Source organism: Aristolochia californica, unplaced genomic scaffold, assembly GCF_029961685.1.
Source record: "Aristolochia californica isolate CCGP_79_NKW_82.1479 unplaced genomic scaffold, dmAriCali1.0.hap1 SCAF_10, whole genome shotgun sequence".
NCBI lineage: Eukaryota > Viridiplantae > Streptophyta > Magnoliopsida > Piperales > Aristolochiaceae > Aristolochia > Aristolochia californica.
In genome coordinates this window covers 1,365,699-1,383,399 of record NW_027181771.1, presented here as the reverse complement: position 1 = coordinate 1,383,399, position 17,701 = coordinate 1,365,699, and the positions used below count along the sequence as shown (strand labels likewise).

Below are 17,701 nucleotides of genomic sequence, written 5' to 3'. Positions count from 1 at the left end.
TCAGATCTCTCCCGACTTCCTGATGATCTCAGGCTCCGTAGTCGTCTCGGGAGGCGTTAGCAGCTCCGGCAGGATGATCTCCTCCCTCTGCGATCCTCTAAATCTGTTATAACTCTTCAAGCTGATATCGAGCGCCAACGCCATCTCCTCCCCACCCATCGTCTGCAGGATGGAGCTCCGTCCCGCCAGGAACTGGGGCCTGTTGCGCCGCGAGGATGTGGTATAGCCGAAGAACTCCATGGGTCCGCTCCGAGAAGCGATTTGGCAGAATGGGTAATACCTGGGGATCCAGAACACGTCCCCTTCCTGCACCTTGGCGTTCATGGCGGATGTCCCGTTGGGGAAGACAACCTGAATCGAACCGGACCCTCTCAGCACGACGCCGTACTCAGTAGCCGTTGGGTTCAGATGCGGCGCCATCATCGACCCCTGGACGGTTCGATTCGATTCGCTTAAAAATGATTTCAAAAGCGCAGATGGGATAAAGGAAGAAGATGATGGTTAATTAATTAATACCGCAGTAAGATTGACGAGGTAGACGCCGATACCGGAGCGTCGCAGAGGGTAGTAGTCGTGCTCGGAGATGGCCACGCTCCATCCGTAGTTGTTTCTGAAATCGGGATCTCTTTCGTAGAGATTGTAGGAGTCGGGTGCCTTGACGGCGGAATTCTTCTTCTTCTTGTTCTCTTTTCCTATGAAGAAGGCTTTCAAAAGTTTCCTCCATGACCACACGGTGGTCTGCTCTTCGTCTCTGACTGATTCTTCGTCACATTCCTCATCCAAAGCTATTTCAGCTCGCATTCCCTTGTGTTTTAGCTTCATTAAATCCGCCCATCCGCGGGGCTGGTCTGGGTTCCTCAAATAGACGAAGGGTCCGTCCTTGTTTCCCTCCAAGATGGCCGTCAGCTCCTCCGTAGAGACCTGAAGAAGTACAGTTCACCAAGTTTTATGAATTTTTTGACGCAGGGAGATTTTTTTGGAGGGAATTTAATGGTGCTTACATTGAATGCAGTCGTTAGAGTCCTGACATCGAATCCAGCAAGAACTGAAGGTGTATTTGTCCCTCCTCCGATGAAAAATGACTGCAATTCACATAAAATAGCAGAGACTAAGAGTCTAAGAATGCAACGATAACAGAAACTAAAGAAATATATATATCTTCAGATGTAAGAAATAAAATGAAGAAAAAAATTAAGTTACCTGGAAAAAATCATCTCCAAGGTTCTCAGTGGCGTCCATACTACAAATTATCTGAAGCCTCTGTCCGCGACCCGTGTTTGTAATGTAGAAAGCAGAGCCCGCTGGAATCCGGTACACATCACCGATCTTCAGCTGCTTCTCCACCAAGTCGTCCTTGTAAATCCACCCGATCCTCATATCCCCTGCAAATTAACCACCAGCGCTGCCATCATCACCACAGCCACATACTTAAGCAGTACACTGTATCACTTCCATGGATAGACTTCTGCGATTGTGATTCCAACTCATGATGAAAAAAAGAAGAAGAAAAGAGCTAATAATTAATTACCAATTACCTCTGCGAACGAACAAAATCAAACTGGCATCAATGTATTGGGGGATGAAAAGGGTACTGGGTTCCATGTTAATGAAGCCGATATGGATGGGAGTAGCAGTCCCTCTCCTTCTGAATCCCCTGAAAACTGTAACTTCCCCTCCTTCACTCTTCATCACCTGCTTCGGGTTCTTCAGCATGAACAACCTCCCCTCCCCACCTCGGTGCTCCTCCTCCTCCTCCTCCTCCTCCCCTTCCCTTCCCCCTCTTTCCGCCATTAACACTGGGATGGAGCAGACGAGTAGTAGAAGCAGCAGCGTATTGCGTCGTGGGATCGCCATTACCGTTCTTGGTTACTCCAGGCCCGAGTGGAGGGAGAGTGATGGGTGGAGAGGTTTAAGTAGAGGAGAAAGGTGGCAGCGGAGGAGAGACACCTGTGAGGCATGCAGATTAGACGGCGCAAGCAGGCGGTTGAAGAGGTAGCCAATGTTCGGGACCTCGGATCCGGAGCCTTGGGCACACGGGTGGCTGAAGAGGGCGTGCATCTTAGTCAAAATAGTGCACAAATTTATGCACGATCAATTAACCTACAATACCATATAAAACATGATCCATCATACAAAACTCTACATAGCCAATTCTATAAAGCATGATCAATTAAGTTTTCTAAAATGTTAAAAACTCATTGATTAAAGCCCTAATAGATCAATAAACTTAGGGAACACAAAAAGTATAACCGCTATACATGATTGATTGATCATATATTTTTAGTTATCAATCAATATTTTTTTGTACTCTTTTGATAACGGGGAAAAATGGCTAGTTTGAATGGAAAACTTATAAATAGGCCCTCAAACTCATAGAAGGACTAAGAGTTTTGGGAACTTGGATTTCATTTGGAGAAGGCTAGAACAGTTGGTTGTATTATATTTTTTTTATTTTTTAATCATTTTTAGAGGTTCTCTAGTACCTTAAAGTTAAAATAATTGGCATTTTAGAGCCTGAAATCTAGAAAGGGAGCTACTACTAGAGCCAAAATTTATTTTGTATTTAATCTCTTGGGGAAAGATCAATTTATGTAATTAAGAATTACACTTGGCTTAAAGAGAATCTTAAATCTCTTTGTAAATTTTCAACTAAAAAAATAATTAGTGAAATTTTCCCAAACAAGGGTTCTTGCGCAGACTAAGGGAACATCGATAATATCTTTTCCTTCTTGCCCCTCAACCAGCAAAAGAGACGGGAGAGGGAAGTTGCCATTCTTTGACATTATTGGAATTTCTACCCTCCCCAATGTTGAAAATGAGGTGGGTGGGGTCCCTCCCCGTAAGTGGTGCATATTACTATTTTAGTTGTTACATTAATATTGTATCATACTGAATCTTTTATAATAATAAAGAAGTTATTATTATTTACAACTTATGAAGAAATTATTATGTAATACTTAAAATAAAATCTAATCATTTAAGTGAAATAATTAATAAAATAAAATAATAGTATGTAAGTTGGAAATTAAAAAATATAATTATTGGATTTTATCAATTTAAATTAGTGAATTAACTTAAATAAAGAAATACATATTTTTATTATATTTAATGTGTTTTATTTAAAAATAGTTATTATAGCTGTATATTAATATTATATCATATTAATTCATCTTTTGAATAATAAATAAAATATTATTAAGGAAACATATTTAAGATTATTATTTAAATAATTTTAAAATCATATATGTAATATTTTAAATTAGAAATAATTATATAAATTACATACAAATTTTTAATTACAATTATTTAAATAATTTAGTTAAATAAGTGGATTTATTTAAATAAATATTTTTAAAACTTTATATTAATATACTTAAATGATTTAAATTATTGATTTAAATAAATATAATATCTTAAAATTAAATTAAATTTACATTATTATATATTTTATAAAATAATAATAAATTTTATTAAAGCCAATAATTAATAAGATTAATTTTTTGTATTATTGAATATTTTATTATAATAATAATATCTTATTATTTAAACTAATTAAAAATTGTTATTACACAAATAATAAAATGACTTAAATGTTATAGTTTAATCATATATTTGAAATAGTTATAAAAAAGTTTATATGATTATATTTATTCATAAAATAACAAGGAAATTTTATTATCAAGCCAATAATTAATATTGTTAAATTTATCATATTGTTATTGTTAAAAATAATTAAAATTTGCTATTAATCAAATAATATAATGACCTAAATGTTATAGTTAATTATATATTTTAAATAGTCATATAAATTATATAAAAATAAGATTATAAATATGAATTATATTAAATTAAATGGATATTTTAATCTAGACGAAGCATAATATATCTTTAGCTTAGTTCAAAACTATTATATTCAAATCATTTAGCTTAATTATTCAAATAATTTTATACTAAAAGTGAGAGTCGGAGCTTGGAAAACTGAAACCTTACGGGCTGCAGCTGTTACAGCCAGGGGTTCGGGTCGAGCTCGAGCCTAATTGTTAAGGCTCGATTCTACCTTTGAGCCTAAAAATCTCGGCCGGCTCCATCCTTCCGGGTCAGCCTGTATTTTCTTCACTCGCACGATTACCCTACCTATATCAGTAATTCGTCTTCCTGCTGCAGCCGCTCGCAGGTGCCCGTCGGATGCTTCCTCGACCGCAATTTCTCGTGCTGTAACTATTTTTAGTCTGGCTGAATCAACCAATTGACTCGAGATTCAGCCAAACCCTGCAAGTAAGATAGTTCAGAACCGATATCCCCCTCGAACACCGAAGTTCTGATTACCCTTGGAGGAGCATTTTCCATTTTCTTGTGAAAAAAGAACCCTTTCTAAGGAGCTGCATAAGGCGACGTCGGTGAGGTCTACCACTTGCCTGTAACCTTCCTTGCTTCCGGTTCTGCATTCCCTGAAGAGAAAGGTTTGGTTCCCTGAGCCAGGAGAGACTTTTTAAGATATTAAACTTTTCATTTTATGCTTTTACCATCTCTGTAGTTAGAAATACGATGGAAGAAGAAAAACAGATTGCTGTTTCTCATACAGAACCCTCAGAAACTACACCAATGGACTCAACACCAGTTCCTGTGACTATTCCTCCAATCCCTCCAACTCCTGTTGTTCCAATACAGCCACCTCCCACAATCATCCGCCCTCTTGTTCCCCCAGTCCCACCTCCTGTCATTCCGCCTATAGCACCCGTCAACCCAATTTCTGCCAGGCCACTTGCCCCTCTTCCTATCCGAGCACCCCATATCCGCCCTCCTGTCCTTGTTTCACAAAATGGGGATAGCAAGTTAGAGTCAGGTTCCGACCGAGAGGGTTCCGCAGGACCTGCCTCAACTGCAGAGTATGAAATCTCTGAAGAGAGCAAGCTAGTCCGTGAGCGCCAAGAGAAAGCAATGCAAGAACTCCTTCTCAAACGACGGGCGTATGCACTTGCAGTTCCCACTAATGATGCAGCTGTTCGGGCCCGACTTCGCCGGCTTGGAGAGCCCATGACCCTCTTTGGGGAGCGAGAAATGGAGCGACGAGATCGTTTGAGGTCAATCATGGTGAAACTTGATGCCGAAGGACAGCTGGATAAGCTGTTGAAAGCTCATGAGGAGGATGAAGCGGCTGCAGGACCCACGGGCGAGGATGAGGAAGAGGGACCCCAGTATCCATTTTATACAGAAGGCTCAAAATCTCTTTTAGAGGCTCGAATCAGCATTGCCAATTTCTCTATTGCAAGGGCTGCCTCAAGGCTTGAAAGAGCAAGGAGGAGAAGAGATGACCCAGATGAAGATTTTGACGCAGAGATGGATTTGGTTATAAAACAGGTTGGCAGTTTTGTTCTTGATTGTAGTGAAATTGGAGATGATCGACCCGTTTCAGGGTGTTCATTTTCAAATGACGGGACCTTGCTTGCCACCAGGTTTGTTATTCATTCAATTATCTTCTGATTTAATTGATGAAGTTTGGATCTTAATGATGGATTGCTTGAAATATCCATGAAGAGATTTTCCTTGCGGTGAACTAAAACATGACCAAAAAGGAAAGCAGATATCATGCCATATTACTTCCATAGAACTTATTAGGTATTTGAATTGTTCGCTGTCACTTGATACCTCTTGGATCTCCTCTCTGTAGTGATATCTTTCTCCCATTGTTATATCAAATCATGTTTAACACTTGCAAATTGAGGCCATGTGCTTATAGGATCCTAGCCCATTGGCTGATCCTGTATAAGACCCAAACTTCCATGTAAGTGAACGAATGTCTTGATAGCTTGGTGGCCGTTAGTGATATCTTCTCTCTTTCAAAAAAATTAAGGAGAGATTTCTGATTTCATCCCATTGATTTGACTGCGTTTGATTAATTATTAAACTGTGCTATTTTTATTATTTTCACTTCCTTTGTAATATTTTTTTTTCAAATATTCCTCCCAAAGCATGATTGGCAGCCACTTGTATTTATTTATCTTTTTTTTTGTCTAGGGGGGGGGAGAGGGGCGTGTTTTTCGACCTGGTTGTGAACCTTTGTTGTAAACTGATAATTGTGACTAATAAGCTGAAATTATTTATTCTAATGCAAATTTTATTACTTAATAAAGTGAAATCTGAAAAGAGGGTGACGCAATGAAAGCACTTTTCGGTCAGCCAATGCTTTCTCAGGTCAGCTAGCATAAGAGGGTGTTTCCTGGCAACTTTTTCTTGTTGCGGGAAACTCTTTCTCATTAATATCTTTGGGCTGGGATTCCCTCCCTGATGTATTGTTTTATGCCTTTTATTTTAGAAAAATCATTCACCATGTCAAAAAGAGTAGAGCAAAATCTGAAAGTAATATTGCCATGAAGTGCACTTGGAATGAAAAAAATGGTCAAGCCACAAGAAGTGAACTGGTTATGTGAAAGTAGTGTTAGATCTGTAAGTTTATTTTCTTACCTATTTAACCAATTCTCTATCTGAGTTATCTACAAAGAGAAATCGATATTTGAAACAGTGAAGGTCAGATTGCAAAAAAAGGTTCGAGCAATAACAAAAAACTTCAATTTTTGAGGTATTTTGTGCTATCAAGAACGAGAGTTTATATGGAAAATTATATATCAAAAGAAATATCTGTAAGTCTATTTTCTTACCTATTCCACCAATTCTCTATCTGAGTTTTTATAAGGAGATATTGATCTTGAAAGAGTCAATGGTCATGTTGGCAAAAGGAGAAACAATAATTAGTTCGGTCAGATTACAGAGACCGAAATCTATCAGATTATTTATCTTATGATAATTATATTTTATGAAGAGAAGTTATATTTGGATGAAAAGTATTTAAATCTAATTTCAGAAGGAGAAAATTTCTTGTCATCTTGATCTATATTTAAAGATATATTTGCATTGGAAGGTCATGCTGGTATTCTGTTGCATTGGAAAATCCGAATTGAAGCCCATTGTTTTGCGTCACTTTTTGAGTTGTTATATCAGGAAAATATCTCACTTCTCCCTAGTTTGAGGGCTTATTTATACATCTTTGTTATTTGGGCTTATTGCTACATCTATGATATTTGGTTCAAGTTGGGATCCCTACCATTACCTCCCAGTTTGAGGGGGAGAAGTAGAAAAAAGAGGTATTTTATTCCATATGTTGTGGATAAGTTTTATGTGACCAAAATATTCAAGAAAAGGGGAACACAAATGAAGCTCGTGCATCTAAGAAGAATTTTTTATATCGGATTATTTCATGGGTCTTTTTTCAAGGTTTATTATTTTGGTTCGTGTTATATGTTGGAAAATGGTCATGTTATATTCACTTGCAGCTATTATGTCTCTTTGGATGAGACATTATTATTGAAGAAGAGGTGACCTCAGTATATGTTACATCACTGTGACAGAGGAGTTTATTACTACATTCACTACCCGTAAGGACATCTATGTTATTTCACCATGATAGAAGAGTTTATTACGAATTGTATGTTATACCCACATGGATTGACATTTATTACTCCTACCACTTGAGAGTCGTTATCCTGTGGAGGGACACGGTGATGGAGGAGTTTTTTTATTACACTTCCGAACAGCGTATAGACCAACATTAATAAGAGTGACACTACCTACAGAAGATAGGAGTGTGTCGAACATCCTGCATGAGTTATTTGACTGGAGTATGGAGCAATGTCATATGGCTTGAAATGATTTTACTCTCACTTATCTTATGCCAGTTGTGCCTCATGAACGAGAGCACCAACGTCATGGGAAGTGTTGGAAGATATGGAGGACTGCCATTTTATACAAAAAAATTTTATACATCATTTGCAACAAGCAGGGAGTTCATGATGTTTTTTCACTCCCAACTTGAGGGGGAGTGTTGGAAGATGGGCCCAAGCCTACACGACCAAGGAAGGCCCACATATCTAAGAGTGTTGGAAGATGGGCCCAAACCCACAAGATAGGGATCCACAGAAGATGGGCTCAAGCCCACATGACCAAGGAAGGTCCACATATCTAAGAATGTTGGAAGATGGACCCAAACCCATAAGATATGAACCCACAGAAGAGTTTCAGTTTAAAAGTGTTTTAGTCATGTTAATCTTCTATTTATTTTGGGTTATTTAATTATACTAGGATTTATCTTTAAGTGTTAGAGTTTGGGTGTAATTGGGACAAAAGTAGTTTTATTGTAATTGGACTCTACTACCTTCCTCTATAATAAATAGAGGTTCATGTACTCTGATTATAATAAGTCAATGAAGTATTTATCTTTTCCATAAATTCAACAGTGTTAGAGAAAAATCCTGTTATGGGTGGTCGAATTATGGGAACATTGGGTTGGAGACTTGAAGTGGCTTTTGATAGATGTTTGTCAGGACCAGGGGCCTGGGTGGCTCAGTGATGATTTATTACAAGTATGATAATTGATAAGGTGGTTTTCTGTGACGTTTTGGTTTTTGCTGGTGAGGTGTCATTACTGTGTTGTGAATTATTTTTAATGTTTAATAAGTTGGAACTCTTAAAACTCTATTTTTAGCAAGAAGATCCTGCAAGGGATCAGAATCACTCTCTCTGCCTCTCTCTGTCTCTCTCTGTCTTTTCACATCTAATAAATTCTCCCAGTGTTGGATCCTTGACTGATCTCCCACTCACTGAGAAAACAAATTTATTTTCCCTTTCTCTCTCTTACTTCACTTGTACTAACATCTCCCGGTCACCACTGACCTTCTCTTCCACCCACTAGATTAAAGAACCTAATTTTCTTTTTCTTCGTGAAGAAAATGGTAGGGACTGACACGCTTTCTTAGTTTGGATGTTAGTCTTGAGATTGTTTTATTTTTTTAATATGATAAGATTAATGAAGATAGATATGAAATATTCCTCGAGTTTGTCAAACCTTACTTGATAGCTTATTTGGAGAGAAATAAATGTCAAAGACAAATGCTGCTGTTAAAAGTCTGTGATTATGTTCACTTAGTCTATCTGCAACTTGTACATTTACCTATGCATTTTCTACTGCATAGAGCATAGGTGGCTTGGAAAATCTTTTGGTGTGATTGTTTAGGGTTGCTGTCTATATGGCCTTTGAAACACACATTTAGATTCTTAAGTTAATATCATATTTACTCTTTTCTTGCACATGTCGTTAGCAAAACTTTTGAGATCTTTATGTCTTTGCTCTCATTCAGTGCTTGGAGTGGAGCAATCAAATTATGGAGCATGCCAAAAGTAGCCAAGTTCGGCACGTTAAAAGGTCACACAGAACGCGCAACTGATGTGGTATTTTCTCCTGTCAATAACCAATTAGCATCTGCATCTGCTGACCGGACTGCAAAATTGTGGAATACTGACGGGACCCTTCTAAAATCATTTGAAGGCCACTTGGATCGGCTTGCTCGTGTTGGGTTTCACCCATCTGGCAGGTACTTGGGAACCACTAGCTTTGACAAGACGTGGAGGTTATGGGATGTTGAGTCTGGAGAAGAGTTGCTTCTTCAAGAAGGACACAGTAGGAGTGTCTATGGGATTTCTTTTCACCAAGATGGGTCATTAGTGGCATCATGTGGGCTTGATGCACTTGCTCGTGTGTGGGACCTACGAACTGGACGAAGCATTCTTGCCTTGGAAGGCCATGTTAAACCGGTAAAGCATGGAAATTTGTTCTGTGTTTCTTTTGTTAAGGAAAGCATGTTCCACCACATAAACAGGCATGGAGATATCTGAAAACTTGAGGGAAGAGGAGAAGGGGATGGCTGGCTGATTAAAATTAATTCGTGGGTCAAAGATCATCTAAGGAAACGTAGGAACTGTCTGAGTCTCCTGTTCAACTTGTTCCATGGACTTAATCTTTCCCACAGAGGTTATGACCAGCCAAATTATTAGTCCATCCCCCCAGGTCCAGCTGCTTAACAATCTAAAAGCAACTAGTTGATGGATAGACCATTTAGGCTTTTTATGCGGCTAAAGGCAATATGGTTTTCTTAAGTTCATGGTTATTCCTTATTTAAGTTCTTTTCTAATCTATCAATTGTGGTTTGGATATGACAAATGTTTACATTGACATTTTACTCTTTCTAGAAGCTTGGCAACAAAACTCATTCATTGATCTGCACTTGTTCTTCAGGTTCTTGGACTCAGTTTCTCCCCTAATGGATATCATTTAGCAACAGGCAGTGAAGATAATACTTGTCGCATCTGGGATCTGAGGAAGAAGAAATCTTTGTACATAATACCGGCACACTCTCACCTAATCTCTCAAGTCAAGTATGAGCAACAGGAGGGATATTTTCTAGCCACTGCTTCATATGATATGACTGCTAAGGTAAACTCCCAGCTATATCAGATCAGCTTCTTAACGAGTTTTCGAAAATGAAAAAAAAAATCTTAAACATCATTTTATGTCTATTTAATTTACCGATTTTGTGGATCAGATATGGTCTGCTCGAGATTTCAAGCCTGTGAAGGTACTGGCTGGACATGAAGCCAAAGTGACGAGCTTAGATATTGCAGGAGGTAACCTCTCCTTGATGAAAGTTAATGTTTTTGAGGAAGACGTGGATAGAGCTTCTAATGAAGTAGCTTTTGTTTGTTAACAAATATTTAATGGCTCTCAGTTGACTAATGAGTTCCAATCATCTACAGATGGACAATCCATTGCTACTGTTGCACATGATCGCACTATCAAGCTATGGTCTGGCAGCGATAGCAACAATGGACAGGGGAGAATGGATGTGGATTGAACTGTTCATGGAGCCAACAACATTCCTATCAGCTGAAAATTTTCAGATTGAAGCGGCATTTTAAGGTTTAACAATGGTGTATCTGGTGACCCGTGTTGCATTAAAAAGAGGAAATTAGCTTCTTGTGTAATATCTTTAACTGCTAATCTAACTTGAATACCCGAAGAGAGATTGTTCTGTTACTGGGTTCTGGATTCTGGATTCTCATTTTTTTAATTGTTTTCCGTAATCTCAAAACAAAATTGTGTTCTGTTTTCATTTAGAATTCTTTGATTTTAACTTGGAAAACTGATTTATGTGCATTGAACTCTACTTTCAAACTTGTATATTCTGATTCGTAATGTACAAATTTCAAAAAGCCCCATTGTCTCTGCACACCCATCTCTCTTCTTACCGAATACTGAAGGGTGACATTTCGAAGTAGAACAAAACGAAAGCAAGATTCATATCCACCAGGCCCTGCAATGGCAGGGAGGAGCTCCACACGTTTTTTTGATAACCAAAGCAGCTTCTGTGGGCTTTGAATCTGCTGCTGAGTGAGAAGGAAAAAACATAAATTATCAACTGTGAATTTCTAAAACATTAGATAGAGAAGCCATGCCTGGTCTTAGAAGACAGTAAAATTCAAGATTTAATGTACCAGTGACACTACAAGGAATCTTTCTCACTATCCCGCTCATGGCTTGCAGCTTTCTCAGCATCTACTAAGACAAAGGCTTTAAGCGATTCAACATCTCTTCTACCTGAAATCATATCAGACACCAGTCAGATCCAACAAGAACCAAGTCATTATAACAAATTCCAAGGAGTCATCCGACTTAGACAGCAAAGAGATAAATAATCTATGACATTATCATTAACAGCACCACTGGCAGAATAAGAGTACTACAATGATTACATGTATCTAATAGCAGACCAACAGTCTGGCTACAAAGGATATTAGCTTCTTATTTTTCTCAGCAACAGAGAGGTCAGCCCTTTGTCTAATGGCTTTCTTGAAAATCTTACCCTCAATAAAATCACAAAACCAATATGAATAAATCAAATAATGCACTTAAAAAAACACTATTATGCTTTGCCATAAAAACATGATAGACCTTCCTCTAGAGAAAGTGAGGGAAGATGAAAAGGCAAAAACCTGTTTTCAAGTTCAACATAAGAAACAGATTCTTAATACAGTTTAGCCACAGTATAAGAAATTGATTTTGTTTGTGCCAATTACAGTAAATTATGTTTTCCTTTCTATTTTGAAGACGATGAGAAGATCATCAAGGAGGCAGCACATACATAAAGAGGACGCAAAGAGAGAATACAAAAAACAGAATGGTAGAACAAAAAATTATTACAAAGTGGATAGATCATTCAAAACCTTAGTTATTAAAACCCAGATGGGACAAGCCAGTTTAACTGGATTAAACTGGATTTGGATCATTCAGGTAAAAATAGATAAGATCCAAAACAGGGTAAAAAACTGGGCAGCCCGGCCACCGGCTGACATGGTCCAATCAGCCAGGTTACTGAGCTGCATGGGGGAACTTCCTCTTCAAGAAAATAATAGAGGAGAACTTCATTCAGTCATCCCTTTCCAGCATCAGAAAACGGGGAGGAGACGCGCAGTCGTCCCCCCCCTCCCCTCCCCCGCTCTATGATTTAAAGAGAGGGGGAGGAGAGGAGCCCAACTCCCCTCCACCTTTTCTCAGAATGATGGAGGATGGATTCCTCACCCTCCCTTGTTATAGAAATTTCATGGGGGAGGGGGGGTGGAACCTTGCACCCCTCCTCCATTCTTCCTGTAGATCAGGGGAGAAGACTCGGATTTTAGGATTTTTTCTACGTATTTTAAAAATAACATTGTTATGAGGTCACCTTGAAACAATTGGAGGTCCAATCCAGCTGCTGTGAGTTCAACCAGACCCGGTCATTTCTTTGGGTCAGTCATAATAACACTGATTCAGCCTTAAATATATTTCACACTTATGAATTAGACAAATTCAACTTTCACTGACTATCTTTTTGTATGGATGATGATGAATTAGGATAACTATACACAAAAAAAAAAAAATACTAGTTCATCATTCTGAATGTTATCCATTCAACATGTCCGCAATATGTTTCTGTAGAGAAAACAAATCTTACTTATACATTCTGTTGGTGTGTAAAAAGTTCCCCAATCTATAGTTGTACGTCTCAAGTCTCAAACTAGTTTTGAGAGTTGTGTGTAAGGGACAACAATCCCACATTGGTAGGGCTTGAAAAAATCCCATATCTTAACTTCAGCTAGTCATTGATGGAATCACAACTTCAACATGGGGACAAAGCCAAGAAAGCCCGTGTTTGTTTTCTTCCTGGCCTCTGTAAACGTTCTCTAAGGGCTGACTGCGGATGTCTTTTTTTTTTTTTTTTGAAAATTTGAAAATTTTATTAAAATGAAAAATGGCAAATACAGAAAAACCAGCAAGAGGGGGAGGGGGTGGTCCAGGTGGGAAGCCCCACCAAGGAAACTAAATAAAATTACAAGCAGGGAACATCTGTGATAATAATTTGAACCTGTTGCAAATGACCCTGTCACGCAAAGTATTCAGCTAATGAATTTGCCTATGGGGTACATGATACCAATCAATCTCCAAATTCACACTAATATTAGTGATCTCTACAAAACCCTGGTTGAACCTCCAACTGTGCTGACTATCACCATTGCCCAGGAGTGCGTATGTTCTTCACGTCATGAGCCAAGTAGTCTGTGTAGGCCTCACCATGAGGTGGAGGGTTGCTGAGTAACAAGTCCCCTAATCTATAGATGTACGTGTTCCACATCTTAGGCTAGTCATCTGAAGTAAGACTTGTTGCATGAGGGAGAATAATTCCACACGAGTTTGGCTTTGAAAAGATCTAATGTTTATTAGTTGGGAAAAGACCTCCCTCGACGGAGTCATTTCGTGATAGAGGCCCAACTTCAACACCTTCCTAATCCTCCAAGCTTGCAACGAACAGATAAGACAAGGAAAAAATCTTTTCTTTAAAGAAAATAAACAAAGAAACTTCAGAACAAATTGAAGGACTGATTGAGTAGACTGCCTGTTGTAAGTCAGCCAAGCCTTGAGAAGATCAGGGAAGATGTTTTAGAATTAATTTTACTAGACTCTTATCTATAACTCAAATTCCAGCATTCTGCATGCACCAAAAGTAAGAACTCTATTTCCATAAACTGAAGAGATCCAGCATAAGCTCCGGCCATCGCTTTCAAAAACAAAGGTAGACAGGAAAGAATAGCTGGGAATCAAGATGAGCACAGTGGTTCTGCTTCAACATTTTAAGGTTTCTATTTTTTAGTATACAAATATTCAAGTGAGTCAACATGAAGCAAGGGCATTTGTATCATTGTTCAGCATCAACACTACAGGCCAGTCATTTACATTTCTTCCGATTATAATGAGATCCAACCTATGGTATTCCTCCACCTCTATAAACAAACAGAACGATCATTTTGTGACTACTTACTTTCAGTAAAAATAGATGCCAGCAATTACCTCTATATAAAAAGAACAAGCAGTTCTCCAAGAATTACAGCAAACAAAAAAAAGCAAATGAGGTATGAGTGTGACTTTGTTTGCCTTGATTTTCTTATGTTACTTTAGGAATCAGCAATCTATATATCATGGGTTTCTGACACTATTAACCTAATAGTATCAAGCATTTCTTCATGGTCATACTAATTGCTCGCCTATATTAAAGAATGAGAACAGTGATGGAGAGATAAAAAGCCCAAAGTTTCAACAACATAAACAGCCAAAGAATGAAGCCTTACCAGCCTGTAGGCATGTGAATTACAGTATGCTATACCAAAAAAAAGGCACCGGGAAGGCAATGTGCCACTGCTATACACACCCAGGAATTTATGAAAATCATTGTCATATTCTTTCATTTTTAGAACAAGGGAAACACCAATGTGCTTCGTTAGTCAGAGAGCTTGTGGAGGTATGACTTTGGTAGCAGAAACAAATAAAAATAGCTATTGAAAGATTTTCCCCACATTACCTTTAGAGTTTCCAACTTCTTCCCCATCATAAAAACACCTTAAACTTAGGGTAAGAATGAATATCAACTTTGGAGCACACAGGTTTGTTTGTACTGCAATCAACTTGTCCTATTTCAATCTCATCTGCCCCTTGGACAGCCCTTGGCAAGTCTTCACACAATGAGCCTAATTTTTTGGTGTAAAGGAAGGTAATTAACTGTCAATAAACCAGGAAAAATATATCCCTGTAATAGTAAGCAAATAAAAAGACTAAAAGAAATTTTAAGCTTTAAAGAAACTCTCAAAGACCCAATAAGTATGATCAATAGCCACAAGATATTTACCAGTACTTACACCATGGGACGCAAAATTGCACAAACCACACAGTATCTTTCTCTTTCATCTGGAGAGACCAAGCATGTAGAGCATAACAAATTACCATTACTGTAACCTCCGATGCGGACAGCAAAACGCAGAAAAACAGAGAAAAAAAGAAAACCATCTGGGACTTTCATCCTTCCCAACAGCTCAGTCCGTCCAAATTGATGTAGCCCCTCTTTCTTCCCCAAAAGGTCGCCGGCGTCTCTGCTATGGCTTAGCGCCTTCGAAACTTCAGATGTTGCAAATCACAATCTCTAATGCTCGTAATTCCTTTTAATTTTTAGCATTATATTTAATTAACGGCTAAGCTTAACCAAGGAAGATTCAAGCGATCCAACGGCAGAGATCTCATATGGGTCGTTCACGAACGTGGGTTCAAGTCGAGACCACCTGCACCTGCAAGAACACTGTGAAGCCACCGTCGTGAAAGATCAATTTTCCCTGAAGTTGTCGGAAAATGGTAGATCTGGCTTTCTGGAGAGGAATTTGTTTGGGTGAGTTACTGTATCTAATTCGTTGTCTATTATAAAAGGCAATACATCCCCATGGCAAGAAATCGGCGTTGAATTCTTCCCAGGCTTGCCAAGAAATAGGGATCAACACCTTTCGCCGGTCACCTCCTTCTCCAGAAGGCAAAAAGAAAGAATCACCTGGAAGCAGAGGAAAACGACCAAAAGAAAGAGTTACTGCTATCAATACAGAGCTAACAATAAGAAAAAAGCAGAGGACGAAAAAGAACGAATACAAAGAGCGGTTACGGCACTGCATGGCGCCAAGAATCATAAAAACGGAAAAAGATAACGGAAAAGAACTAATACAAAGAGCGGTTACGGGCGCCAAGAATTATAAAAATGGAAAAAGATAACGAAAAAGATAAAGAAAGAAACATGAATAATGTTAAATACCTGGAAGAAAGAAGAAGACGAACGTAGTCATGGTTGTTCCCGTCGCTCCCAATTCATAATGCCATTTGCAATTAAGGAAGATCACAAAAGAAACACCGACAACGCGCGCCTTCGAATAACTCAACGCCTCGCACCTGCAAAAAGTTTTACCCAGAACAGGTCGACCTTTTGGGGGATGACAGTGAAGGCGAGAGACATTGAGTTCGAGTTTTGCGTTCTGGCGTTCTTGCGTTCTTGAGACCAGGAGGTCTGGATCTCTCTTAAGCGCTCGCTTTCTGTTCTCGGGTCAGGGGACGAAGGGTGATGGAGTAGTAGCTAATAATTACTAATAAATATTACTTTCGCATTTTTATTTAATAAATCAAGTATTAAAAAAATTATTATTATTAATACATCAAGTATTATTATTTGGGGGGTGGGCACTTTGTAAGTACGGTGTGAAAGTCGGAGGGAAAGTCTGAAGTAATTTCCAAGTTAAAGTGAGAAGTAAAGTAAAGTACTATTTTAAACAAAGCTAAAACTATTTTAAAAGGAATGAAAGAAAATAAAAATAAATTATTATTTTAATTATACTTTATAATTAAAAAATAAATTTGAGAAGTAATTAAACACTAAGTATTGCATAATGAAAAAGTCCAAAATATGAATATAAAATAAAAAATAGATAAAAAAGATTATAAAAAAATATAACAAAACATAAATAATAACAATGGTTATTTAAAAAGGAAAAAATAATTTAGTTACTATAGCTCGTCTTCCTCACTCAGCGAGTGGAAAGACGAATAACAAAGAAAACCATTAAGAGGACAATGGAGGATGCACAGAGGAGAGAGAAGTCGCCAATGCTAGGGACGACAAGAGGAAGAGAGTCGAGCACTATCGAGTGGCCGCGTAAGGGGCAATTGAAATTGCCAAAGGTTGTGAGCAAGAGAGGAGCCAGAGAGGTTGCAAAGAGGAGAGAGAAGTTGTCGAAGGTTGTCAGTGCAAGGGACTACGAGAGGAAGGGTGTCAAAGGCCGGGGAGAGGTCGCAAAGGGGGCGATTGAAATCGCCAAAGGTCGTGAGCGAGAGAGAAATTTTTATCTCCAAAACCCTTGTTCGACAGCCCAAGCCCGATGTAATTGATGGAGGGAAAGTGAATTCAGAGCTCGACCCCTCTGAATTCACTTTCCCTCGCATTATGCCTAAACCGAGGGAAAGTATATTACATTTGTAATTTACTTTCCCTCCCAACTTACAAAGGACACTAACAGGTTTTGGCGTATTTTACCTAGTGTAAGTGAAATATATTTCACTTACGAAGGGCACTAACAAGGCCTTAGTATGTCATGTTTATTTAATATGACAAACAATAATAAATACATGATTTTTTTTTAAAATGATCAAACATACATTAAAATATTATATATTTGATTTTAAATGATTGTGAAAAAAATGGATTCTAAGTAGTTTTGAACTAATACTTTTTAATGTTGTTTTTATTATAATTATGTAATAATTAATTGAATAAAAAAATAATTACCATGATAATAGTTATTTATTAAAATTATATATATAATTATTATAATTATTATCAACATTAGAGTATTAATAAGTATTAATAAAAATATTATATTATAAATAATTTTATTATATAAGCTTAAAAATTAGAAAGAATATTTT

The 17,701-nt window shown here is 37.9% G+C and overlaps 2 protein-coding genes and 1 long non-coding RNA gene across 4 annotated transcripts; 1 reads left to right on the top strand and 2 right to left on the bottom strand.

The window, feature by feature from the left end:
* On the bottom strand, positions 1–1,854 carry LOC137939229 (vicilin-like seed storage protein At2g28490). The gene is made up of 5 exons (XM_068784461.1): positions 1,536–1,854; positions 1,201–1,382; positions 1,002–1,082; positions 517–921; positions 1–429 (listed from the first exon to the last, which is right to left on the bottom strand). The coding sequence occupies exons 1-5, from the start codon at positions 1,852–1,854 to the stop codon at positions 1–3; spliced, it is 1,416 nt and encodes a 471-aa protein (XP_068640562.1).
* A 2,331-nt stretch (positions 1,855–4,185) lies between these two features.
* Positions 4,186–11,003, top strand: LOC137966315 (U4/U6 small nuclear ribonucleoprotein PRP4-like protein). Its single transcript, XM_068812900.1, has 5 exons — positions 4,186–5,453; positions 9,189–9,642; positions 10,124–10,321; positions 10,431–10,512; positions 10,642–11,003. Exons 1-5 carry the CDS (start codon positions 4,546–4,548, stop codon positions 10,737–10,739), a joined length of 1,740 nt encoding a protein of 579 aa, XP_068669001.1. The 5' UTR covers positions 4,186–4,545; the 3' UTR covers positions 10,740–11,003.
* Positions 11,004–11,044: 41 nt separating this feature from the next.
* Positions 11,045–16,319, bottom strand: LOC137966325 (uncharacterized). 2 transcript variants are annotated; one of them, XR_011116203.1, is made up of 4 exons: positions 16,041–16,319; positions 14,775–15,785; positions 11,380–11,482; positions 11,045–11,271 (listed from the first exon to the last, which is right to left on the bottom strand). It is a non-coding gene; the product is annotated as an uncharacterized lncRNA (long non-coding RNA). The 2 variants fall into 2 exon arrangements; XR_011116202.1 differs by having other exon boundaries at positions 11,045–11,268.
* Between the last annotated feature and the right edge of the window lie 1,382 nt (positions 16,320–17,701).

Bases quoted from the DNA above. Each gene is read 5' to 3' on its own strand.
- LOC137966315 (XM_068812900.1), top strand. From the start codon at position 4,546: ATGGAAGAAGAAAAACAGATTGCTGTTTCTCATACAGAACCCTCAGAA. The intron at 10,322-10,430 runs GTAAACTCCCAG...TTTGTGGATCAG, and splicing joins CATATGATATGACTGCTAAG to ATATGGTCTGCTCGAGATTT. The intron at 10,513-10,641 runs GTAACCTCTCCT...AATCATCTACAG, and splicing joins GAGCTTAGATATTGCAGGAG to ATGGACAATCCATTGCTACT.
- LOC137939229 (XM_068784461.1), bottom strand. From the start codon at position 1,854: ATGGCGATCCCACGACGCAATACGCTGCTGCTTCTACTACTCGTCTGC. The intron at 1,083-1,200 runs GTAACTTAATTT...TGTGAATTGCAG, and splicing joins TTGGAGATGATTTTTTCCAG to TCATTTTTCATCGGAGGAGG. The intron at 922-1,001 runs GTAAGCACCATT...GTACTTCTTCAG, and splicing joins CTCTAACGACTGCATTCAAT to GTCTCTACGGAGGAGCTGAC.